Here is an 11,620-nt window from a genome sequence, read left to right as displayed (position 1 = left end):
TCCCTCTGATCTACTGAGCATTTTAGCCTCTTTTAGCTCACTGCTTGGGTTTTCAAGACTGCAGCTCTTAATAGTGTCATTTATAACTGCAGGCAGCTGTTATAAGTGAAGAAACCCTAATAAACTGTAGGCTCACTGTCTAGCACTGAACAGAAGACAAGTTAACAACTAGCTGTTAAATGTAATAAAATATCTAGCAGCTAGAGAAGCAGACATTTTTCTCAGGACTTTGTGGAGACCAAAACAGAGCTGAAAGGAGGATTGTTTGCTAACATGTTAACCATATCAACTTTATAGAGAGCTGAAGTGAAGCTTATGTGAAATAATGCAAGCTTATGTGCACTTGTCTTTTAAATAACAGAGATTAAAAGTTGTTTTTGGATATTATGAACATGGAAGAAACTGTGTTATGATGCTGTAGTTTCACCCTCTAACAGCAACTCTATTTCATCTTATGATATGGATAGCAGACCCAGGGACACGCTTCATTTTTTAGAAAGACCAGTGAAAAATGCTCTGTGAGAGACTGCATAGACTGAGAAAAGCTAGTGGATCAGAAGCTAGGCAGGAGGCGCTGTCTTTGGACTTCACCTCCCTGTGACATGGGTTGTTGTGTTTTCAGCTTGCTACACTGTCACTAGCCAAAAACAGTCAATGCAACTTTTAACATGTGTGTAAAGTATACAAGAGCTGGTCTACAAACTGATGATCATTTTCAATTTGTCTACTTTAACATGACTTTTTTCAAATATGGTATTTTGGAATGAAACTCTTCTGGATCAGGATCAAAGATCAAAGTCAGGATTTGACAAGAATCCGACAAAGTTCATCTGCACTTGCTACGATTGCATGTTTGTGATTGCTTTAAAAAGTGGAATCCAAAAACAATATGTCTGTCGTTTTGCAGAACTGACACAGTTTGGATGGAAGTGACCCTGACCCCTAACATCAACTGTAGTAAATCCACCTGGCTGCTGCAGAGAAAGACACAGCAGAGGAGGAGCCATCGAAGAGGTTTTGAATAGAATAATTTTGCAGAAAGAGTCTTATTTTTAGAACTGAATCTGACACAACAGACTCATCTTAGTGCATGAAACAAAAAGCCTTGAGGAGACCATTTTTAGTGGTGAGATACAAATAATAATAATTACTGTCTTACTGAGAGCAAAACAGGTGGTTACTTTCAGCATCAGTGAAACATGACTGGAACTCTGAACAACAATAATATCATCTTTTATGTTAAAACAGCATGCTTGCATTTTCTATCCTGCAGCAACATTTCTAGTTATATAACTACAGTTTAACAAAGAGAGTTCCAGTTCTCTTTCAGCCACAAGGTGTCAGTGTTTGCTTTTCCCACTGCAGGCCACACATCAGTCCCCTTCCCCCCACCCCCCCACCTCCATGCCCCACCCCCCTCCAGCCCCTCCCCCACTCCCACCAAAAAATCCTGCCGTGTCCACGTCTGTACTGGAGCAAACACTGTTACAGTCTAGTCATTGGGTGCGTTCTTTATTACAACCTGCATGATGACTGGTCATGTGACCAAGCAGGACCAGTGAGGATGGAGCAAGCTGCGGGGAAATGAAAATAAGAGGAGAAACAGAAGGCAAACCTCACTTTGGAGTTTACCCATGAGGATTTTACTCTAACTTGGTGAATAAAGTATCGAGAGTCCTCGTTTGAGTAAAAGTGATAAAACAACAATATAAAACAGTGTAGCAAGTTAAAATATTTTTTTAGTAGATGGGGCCATTTCATAGTGTTATAGATGGATTATACAACTGGATTATTTTTACTGGTTAAAATCTCATCTAATGTAGCTCTTTACTGTTGCAGCTACTGTAGTTATGATACAGCTCATTTTGTCTACTTTACATACTCTTGAGCAGTTCTGGCTATGACTGAGTCTGGAAAACCTCTCCTGTTAATGCAGTAGGAATCTGAACCTGTTCTCTAATTCTGAAAAAAACTACCTTCTGTTTTGTATGACAAAAGTTAATTGAAGCTCTTAACTACATGTAGTGATGTAAGAAGTATTATATTTCCTTATGAAATGTAGTGAAGTATAAAGTAGCATGAAATGTAAATACTCAAGTAGTAGAAGTAAAACTAGCTCAAATTTATACTCAGTGGAAAATTTTAACAGTTTGGGAAATTCACTTATTTGCCAAGCTAACTATCTTACAGCTTATGTGCCTGACTGTGTCTTGGTTGGAAGTAGTAACTTTCTGGAGTTGCTGCTGTTGGCCTGACAACTAGTCATGGCAAAAAAATTGTTGGAAGAAATAAGAGGAGACAGCAAACTGTTATGTTTACACTTCAGTTTCTGTCCTAATTAAACATCATTTAACTCAGCGGGAAAGCAAAAAGAGCCTTTTGCAAAATGTCAAACTATTTCCATACGTGCAGTATGTCAGTAAATGTACTTAGTTACAGTCAACCACTTACTGTTTTCCAAGGTTTTCTAATAGACTCATTAATTCAATTCATATTTACGTGGGTGTTTATACTTTATATAAAATGTTAAAGAAAGACAAAATAGAAAAGAATACTTGCTCTAGTGGCAGTGTACATTTATACTACTTCCGGCATGTATTAAAAAACGCACCCATTGTCTTAGCATGTCAAATGTCTGCTCAGTGCTTGGCCACAGGGTCAGAGTGGAAGAGGATGGGTGCAGGATGGGCAACAAAACTCACCCCACATTTGTTCCAGCTCTTTGCAGATTGGTTCAGCGGTCAGTGCAGTTCTAGTAAGTTAAACAATGAACAACATGCATAAAAAACATACTGTATGCACACGCACACACACTCAAACTCACACTCACTCACAGGGCAACAGTGATAACAATAAAACCTTAAAAAAACAAAAAAAACAATCTGACATCAGGCAGTAACAGTCTCAAGAAGCATATGGGGGGGGTGGGGCTGTACTGTTAGCTGCCCTATACATTTATGTGCACGTTCGTGTTCAGAAATCTTGAAAGTCTTGAGGGTCCATGATAAGATGGGTGTCAAGAGTAAAGTGTCCTCCTGAATAAGAAAACACTCTAGAGCTGCTGGCCACAAAAAAGAGGCGTTCAGCCTCATTAAACCGCTGTTGTGGCCAGAGGAAATGAAGCCCGGCTGTCAAATGGTTCTTATCTCTAAAGGTAGTGGAGTGACTCAGAGTATACAGAACTTTGAGCTGTAAAAAGACAACTACTTTTCTTACCTTCCAAATCCAAATCTAGATAAAGAGAGGTCTAAATACAGAAACCCTATAATAAGTAGATTAAGTTAAATTGCGCATTTAATATTTCCCTGCAATTGCATCAGCTAAAGAGCTGATTTTTTTCTGTGTAGAAACACTGACTCTGTATCTTTTTTTCCTTCTTAAAAGGACAGGGTTAGCTAAAACCTCTCATTTGATTATCCAAGGTAATAGTACACTAAAGATGAAAGTAAAGGCCTTTTCCTCCCGTGTTTCATCTGATAGCTTCCATATGTAACAATATTTACAATGACATCAACTATCAAGGTAAACTTGAAAATTCTAGCAAACAAGCAAGAGAAAAAAAATCTAATAAAAAAAGGTGCTATATACTGTACATATATGAACACAGCTGCGATTCTTTCTCATGAGGAACATTGTCTTTGTAAGTGCCATGGTTCTAAGTCTGTATGTGTGATGCCTTCACATCTATTTTACATTATTTTCAGTTCTTTTAGAAAAGGTTCACCAGCCTGATGAGGCAGAACTTCTTATTAGAATTTTTTGGTTCCTATGTTTGTTTGCCTTCATGTTACAGTGCTGATGAAGGCTGTCAGGTAGGAGGTCAAAGATGAGGGAGGGTTGAAAAGGAAGATGGTTGACTTGGAATGATGCACAGAGGGAGGACCGGTGACTGATCTGCTGAGGTTGTTGAGGGTTGTCTGAAGGAGGAGGAGCTGCCGGAGATAACTCCTCTGCTGGTTCAGGAGTGACTGGGAGCGTCAGTAACGGTGTGTCTGGTGGGTATACTGGGAGCTCTGCTGGGATGATGATGAGTATCCCATGGTGCTCTGAGGCTGGGTGGAACCTTGGACGTTGCTTTGGTAACCAAGACGGGAGCCAGAGTGCTGACGGAAAGACAGAGGGAGGGGTGGAGAGAAAATACAGCAATGAGCAGCTTGATGCAGCTGACACTTTACGGCTAAAAATCTAAACCCTGAATGTATGTGAGCAGGTATATAATGTGGTACCGAGCAGACTGACACAGAGCCGTGCCACTTAATGTGCGGTGTGTTAAATTACGGATTTGATTCCTCTTATCAGTGGATGTATTTATTATCAGTTTTTTGATGACCAGCATCTGGGCACAGCATGTGAAACTTACTGTTTTTACATTTTTGTACAGTTTTTTATGGATTAAGTAAATGAGATACAGCATCTTACTGCTTTAGGCATATTCTGCACAGAGCCAGGCTGGGTGTTTCCCCCTGCCTCTGGTCTTTCTGCTGTGTAAAGTGACATAAAAGTGGAAATGGTCTTTATGTCTGACTTTTGGCCAAAAAAAAAAAAAAAAAAAACCTGCCAAAATGTCAAATTATTCCTTTAGGGGCAGTGGTGGAAAGAAACTAAATATATTTACTCAAGTACTGTACTTGTATACTGTATGTTAGCTTAAGAAGGATATATTAGACTTTTTACTGTAGTATTTAATAGTTAGAATTGTTTGCTCTTTTCAGATTTAAATGTGGGAATCAGTGAATCAACAAGGTAACAGTACACATTTCAAACTTGTCCAACCTTCAGCAGCTAACAGTAAAATGCTGCTTTGAAATTGTCACAAGGGCAGATTTTCTGCAGAATGAGAACTTAACTTTGATAGCCTGAATTACACTGTGGGTGTTACCTTTCTACAGGCTGAAAAACAGAAAACAAAACAAAAAAATTCCCATAATTTTAGCTAAATCTGTTGGACTCAGTCAGGATTAGATACATTAACTCACAGATAGAACAACTCTGCTGAGTCAGACGGACAAGATGCTGGCTGTGAAACAGGACCTCAGCTGAACTACTTACATGTCTGCATTACACAGTCCTGGTCACATGTGCAACATCTATTTAGGAGAATGAATCGAGGGTGTTGCATGGTGATGGCCTGGAGGATAGTGGGATGTTTGATCAGTGAGGGGAAAGTGGGACACTGACAGTGACAGTCAGACAGCTAGCCACCCTCCTGGTATGTCAGGCCACTCCACTGGTTTATTTATACATCCGCTGAGGCTTGACAGCTACCAGCTGTCTCGCATACAGCTTCAGCCCCTGCTACATACACTCAGTAGGCAGTTTACTAGGAACACCTAGTAAAGCTAAAGCTAAAGCTAATGCAGTCCTGTAATAAATCCTACTTTCATGAAGATCTTTCTATCTTTATTGTTGTTGTTTTAGAGAGATGTTGATTCATTTGTGTATCTCATCAGTGTCCTACTTGATGAGGTATACATCTTGGAAGATGTAGTCTGTGATGCTGTTGAATTATACTGCATTATAATGAGAGTTGCTTCCATGGTCCACAATCAACTTTAAGTCTATCTGCCAATGGCTGGTAAAATGAAACAATTCACCACCCCAATACTTTTCAGCCAACCACAGAACTGCATACGATACAATGTCAGTAAAAACAGTGCAATGAAAAATTACCAATCAATTGACCTTTTTAAAGGGAACTACAATAATGAAATATTACATCACACACACACACACACACACACACCCTACAAACAACACAAGTACTCAACTCCACATACTCAAAATGCTCAAAGTGACTGGCAGTGCTGCATATCATGCACAGCCTGCTATGATTTAAATTTCATCGTCCTAAGATGCAAGCTTATTAAATTTTATTTTAGCTATACTTCCACTGTGCTTCTATTTCCATTTTGGTTGCTCTACTCTGCCATGTGTTACAATGTGCTCTACTTGCAGATTCTCTTAGTGTGTGTATCTGCTAGGGTCTTTTTTTTTTCAATTGTTCCCAATGAGGGGAGAGAACATGTGGCTGCACGCCATCGCCTAGAGAAAAGAGCTGCACCCAGTGTCTTTTTTTTTCAGAGGAACCAGGCTCCATCTAATGGTAGCTCTTGGACGAGGCAATATACTTACATGTACACCTGAAAAGTGTCACCCAGTGTGGCCTAGCTGATAAAGCACACTCAAACAGGCATTAGAGGTCAAAGCAGTCACCTCTAACACACTGTGCTTTGTGTAGTAGAACAGACACATGATCTCCCTGCCCCTGCCTTTATTTCATCACACCTTCCAACACTCACAAATCTCCCTCTCTATGGCCCTATGATAACACTTGAGCCAAAAATAAAACAGGTGTCAGAGTAGGAAAAAGCCAAGCAAAAGCATTCACCTGAGAGATGTGTTGTCAGGTAAAGTATAGCACTTTTCTAGTCACGTCAACCACTCAAAGCGCTTTACACTACAGGTCACATTCACCTGTTCACGCAAAAAATTCATTCAGTGCTTGTTGTAGTGGATCGAATCAATGACCTGCTGACCTGCTCTATCCCCTGAGCCACAAAGATTGGCAGACACTGCACAGTGAGGGGAGACTTTCCAAACTAATAGCTACATCTTGCTGTATAATCTAGTCAGCATTATCCAGAATAGGAAAAACAACTAATACTATCAGTAAAGAAAGAGGTTGATAGACTTGGATCTGTTTTTGATCTTCTCACTGTATTTACACTTAATGGATAATGCTGGTGTTTTTCTATTCATTTCCAATTATCAACAAATCCCATTAATAAACCAAAATCAAATATTTGTTAGTCCAGCTCTCAATACTTTTTGATTTAGATTTTCCCTACTCTGTCTGTGGACCCAAATCCATTTCTCCTAGAGATGGAAATCTTGAAAAATGGCTCACAGATATGTTGTTACATTTCTAAAAAGGTTTAGTCATTTCTAAAAACACAGTTACTGACATTTTTAGCAACTGTAACTCAACCAGGAGAAAATAGTGTTGGGGATTATTTTAGCTTTGAGTTAACTCATATTTGGTGCTCTGGTGAGTACTCAAGCCAGCACGATGATGTTTGTAGGATTCAGTCAAAATAAACTGTGTGTTTCCATGGCAATGAAAAAAACATGTCAGCCAGTGCAGTGTAGCTCATTTATGTGTGTCTAAAAGTTTAATGACAAAAATTGAGCTCTATGGCACAGAAGACACGCAAGACATATCAGGCTTCAGCACTTGTTGACAGGAGAAATTCCCTTTTGGTTTTGGTCTACACCAGGGATTTGTTGACGGTATTAAAAGCATACTATAGATTATCACCATCATTATCACCACTTCTTTCCTCTTGAAGCTGGCAATGTAAAATGTACTGACCTGGTACTCTGACTGTAGCACCCCTGTGCCTGAGGAGGCCCCAGAGGGCCCAATCCGAGGTTTCTTGTTGGGGGGCCCCTGGTCCTGGCCATGCTGTAAACCCCCACCGGTGGTGGCCCCTGTGGCTCCGGCAGTGCCGTTTGTTTGGGTCGAACTCTGCTGGGAGGGAGCCTGCTGGGCTGTCGTCTGCTGCTGGTTCTGGGCCTGAGTCTGGCCTGTCGTCTGCTGGTGCTGCTGGGTCTGGTTCTGCAGTCAGAAGCACAGGGCAACCAACAGAGGCTTAACAAAGGTAATTCAGAGACCAACTGTAGGGAGTGGGGAGAGGTAACCAAAAAATAAGTGTGTTTCATATCAGTCACTTTCTCGTTTGTGCATGAGGAGTGTGCACGTGCACAGTATCAGATCGGTATCAGAGGCCAGCATATGTTCAATACTTGTCAAAATTCTATCAAAATTTCTAGATATAGTTCTTTTGAATCCACATCCTCTCAATTACCCCCTTTCCACCAAATTAGTTCTAGTTCTTGAACCAGTTCTGTTTCAGGTTTTTGGAACCTTGGTGCTATCCAGCAAAGGCTGGGTGTCCACCATTGTAATAAGTGGCGTGTGTTGCACAATACACAAAATAAGTTAGTAATAGTAGCAAGATGGCAGGTTGTATTGATTACCAGTGAGCATTGGTACTGTTGTTACAGATATTTGAACAGGCTACCTTCATTTTATGCAAACATTTCCCAAATGCCTTGTCCTCTCCATCCTCCATCCTACCTATAGAATTTGACACACCCACCGATGTCGCCATGGTTCATAATTAATTATTATTTACTATTTTTGGTTCCAGCCTGGAAACTGACTTTTCCAATTCCAAACAATCGCTATTAACTTGGCGCAAATGATCAGTTGGACTCTAGGATGAAGTGATTAGAATTTGGTGGTCAAAGGTCAATGTCTTTTTTTGGAAATACCCACACATGTACAACTACATTATGTGAAGTCTCTTACTTCACAGATTCTGCTATGAAGCAATACACTCAGATAAGGTGGTGCAGCTGCTAATGTGATGCAGGAGCTGGAGATTCTCAGAAGCTACATTCTCAGAAGACATCTATCTCTGTCCCAGAGCTCACTTTCCCTTCACACCATGCAGCTACCATCTACCAGCTTTGGTAAGGAGCTTTTTCCAGCATGCCATTCTCACTCTCGTGGTGCAACAATGTGACATGATAGGCCCAGCATACAGAGGTCAGCCTTCTGCTGCACTTTGTTTCTGCGTGTACAGTGTGTCCCTGCCTCTGGCAAAGTCACAGCTGAATCCTGCAGTGATTTATTACACTGTAAAAATAGCTGAAAGGACAGTGAAATTCCTCTATTCCCTCTATTCTTTTGCCTTCTGACATAAGTGGAAGTGGGTTTTGATTCAAACAGGGGAATCTACCTCTGCTACACAGAAATGTGAATAAAACACTGCAGATAAATGATAATCTATGATGCACCTTTAATACAATTTAAGTCTTTTTTTCAATAAATATTGACCCTATTTGGACCTTGACTTGGACTGTCTCAGACAGTGAATCTGGAAAATTACCTTCTCTGTTTTCTCCTCTGGCTCATCTTCATTGAGAAACTCTCGTTTTGGGTAGGGTATCTGACACCCAGCAAACACACTAGAAGCAATAAGACAGAAGTCAGTGATTATATGTCTCTACATTAACATAATGTAAAACTGTTGTGTCAACAAAAACATATTCCCGCCCCTAAAATACAGGAAAAACAAAAAGGCAGCTTAAAACTTAAAAAAGAATTTCCTCATTCTCAGAGAAGTAAATCACTGTTGGCCTGTTATTCCTTTGCTGAATAAAGACAAATCAAAGCCTGTTGCAATAGTTTATTAAGGCTCACTCAGTGGTTGGTAATGGGTCCTCCAGGAAGTAAGGGTCTTGCAGTGCCTGCTCTGATGTGATTCTTTTGGTGGGGTCCATGGTGAGGAGTTTCTGGAGCTGAAGACAGAGAGAACAATACTCACAGTGTTACTCCGATACAAATTCAATTAGAATTGAAAGAATGACTGTGAGGTTACGGTGCCTCTCGGTTTTAAGGCTGTTTAAGGATGTTCACATTAAACTGGATCAGCAGTGACTCATGGCTGTTTTTATATTCAGTCCCCTCAAATTCCAAACAACTTAGCAGAACAATGATGATGATAATATTTAGATAGAGAATTTCATGGTCAAACAATGGAATATTCTTGACTGTGACCTTACTAACCTCTGAAACTAGTATGAAAGAAAAAAGCAACAAATGAGGCTGGCTGTAGTACAAGGCTGGCAAAGAATGACCAGGGAAGATGTCTGTCAGGCACTGGGTTCAGAGAGTGACTGCAATGGGTGACACTGAATAAATGTATGACTTTATTCATATACTTTTTGGGGGGGGGCATTATCATGTTTTTGTTCACCTGAGGAATGTAGCAACACTATGTTCACTGGCAAGTCACTATGTTAAAAAAACACTTTTTTGTACATTTCCAGATATGCAGATGCTCTTTCCTTATACTGTGGGTTTTTGTGTGTGCATGTGTGTAGTCTGGGAATTCCTCTTATTGTGGGGACCTAAATCTTTTTACAGAAGTGTTGACAAGTAGTAGTAGTGGTAAGGTTAGGGTTAGGCAAGTAGTGGTTATGTAGTAGTTATGGTTAGAGTGAGTCTATGTAATATCTCCTGAAGTCTCCTGAAGTGGAGACAAGACTGTGTGTGTGTGTGTGTGTGTGTGTGTTCGCTTACCAACAGGAAAACTTTGCTGTCTGGTTTGACTTTATGCTTCTCCATGTATTTGATTAAGCTGCTGTTTGCATACCTATTAGGTGAGAAAACACAGCAATACACTTTAAATAGTAGTGACTGTATTTGAGAATTTTGTTGCTCTATGAGTTTCTGATGATGATGGTCAGATCATCACAGCATCTCCTTACGTTGTCCTCCTGAAGTCCTTCTGCAGAGTGGGATACTCTGGCATCTTCCTAATGTCTTCCCAGTCCTTATCTGTGGAATGCAAAAGCATACAACAAAGCTTTAGGTTGAACAAATACAACAACTTCATCCTGTATATTTACAGTGGCTTCAGTAGTTTTCAGACCCCTTCACTTTTTGCACACTTTATTGTGTTGTAGATTTAATTGTAAATGGATCCCATTTTTGTCAATAACCCATGATGACAAAGTGAACATGTTTTTACATTTTTTTGCAAAGAACACCTGGATTTGGACAGTTTATGTCATTCTTCCTGACAGATCAGCTTATGCTGTATCAGACTGGATGGGAAGCATCAGTGAACTGCCATCTTCAGGTCTCTCCACACATATTCTGGGGTTTAGATGTGGGTTTTGGCTGGGACACTCAGAGAGAGTCATAGACTAGTCCCAAAGCATTTCCAGCGTTGAGGTGCAGGAATGAGAGGGTTCAAAACTGACAGTCAGCTGGCATTATTTCTAGTGGAGAGGTAAGTGATAAAACCTGCCTATGCTTTAATACAAATGGGTGTTCCATCTTTATTGTAGCACTGAGATTGGGGCTTTCTTGCTTAAAACAGCAGCTGCGCTGACAGCAGTATCCATATAGGTAATGGTAGCGCTAACAGTCAGAGGCAAACAGGTGACAGGTATTTGATAATATAAACAACACATTTTCTGGTGGTGACCTTTCTAAAATGAGCAGTGGTCAAACTTGCTATATTCTTTGCAACAGCAGCACCTACATTAATAATATTTGGAAAAGCTAGGGGGTAAAGTTGTCCATGGCCACTTAAAAATGATAAAATAAATAAATAAATAAATAAAATACTGAGAATTCATGGCTTGGTTTTTATCCTAATGTGCAGTGTGTATTGTTGGACCTTATATACACAGGTGTGTGCCTTTCTAAACTATGACCAATCAATTTGCCACAAGCAGATATTCAAGGATAATCAAATCAAACAGGATGCACCTTAGCACAATCTGGAGTGCACAGCAAGTACTAAATACTTTTATAACTGAGAGATTACAGGTTAGATCTTAAATGAATTTTCAAACATTTCCAAAAATGTGTCACTTTCATGATGTTTATTGAGTGTGGATTGATGAACAAAACGTTATCCAGGTAATGGGGCGGCTGTGGCTCATGAGGTAGAGCAGTCGGTGGTTCGATTCCCGGCTCCTCCAGTCCGTGTGCCGAAGTATCCTTGGGCAAGATACTGAACCCCAAATTGCCTCC

General features: G+C 40.2%; 1 protein-coding gene across 3 annotated transcripts in view; it reads right to left on the bottom strand.

The window, feature by feature from the left end:
- Nucleotides 1-2,552: 2,552 nt before the first annotated feature.
- The window catches only part of cdk19 (cyclin-dependent kinase 19), a 44,043-nt gene continuing 34,975 nt past the window's right edge, over nt 2,553-11,620 (bottom strand). For all 3 annotated transcript variants that reach the window (XM_018699715.2, XM_018699717.2, XM_018699718.2), the window contains 6 exons: nt 10,342-10,411; nt 10,154-10,226; nt 9,272-9,369; nt 8,958-9,036; nt 7,373-7,618; nt 2,553-4,103 (listed from right to left, as the gene is read on the bottom strand). In XM_018699715.2, the coding sequence (XP_018555231.1) occupies nt 3,978-4,103; nt 7,373-7,618; nt 8,958-9,036; nt 9,272-9,369; nt 10,154-10,226; nt 10,342-10,411 (692 nt within the window). In that variant the 3' untranslated portion in view covers nt 2,553-3,977. The remainder of the gene's footprint in view (nt 4,104-7,372; nt 7,619-8,957; nt 9,037-9,271; nt 9,370-10,153; nt 10,227-10,341; nt 10,412-11,620) is intronic.

This window comes from Lates calcarifer, linkage group LG7_1 (genome assembly GCF_001640805.2).
Source record: "Lates calcarifer isolate ASB-BC8 linkage group LG7_1, TLL_Latcal_v3, whole genome shotgun sequence".
Lineage (NCBI taxonomy): Eukaryota > Metazoa > Chordata > Actinopteri > Centropomidae > Lates > Lates calcarifer.
This window is presented reverse-complemented; position numbering and strand designations above follow the sequence as displayed.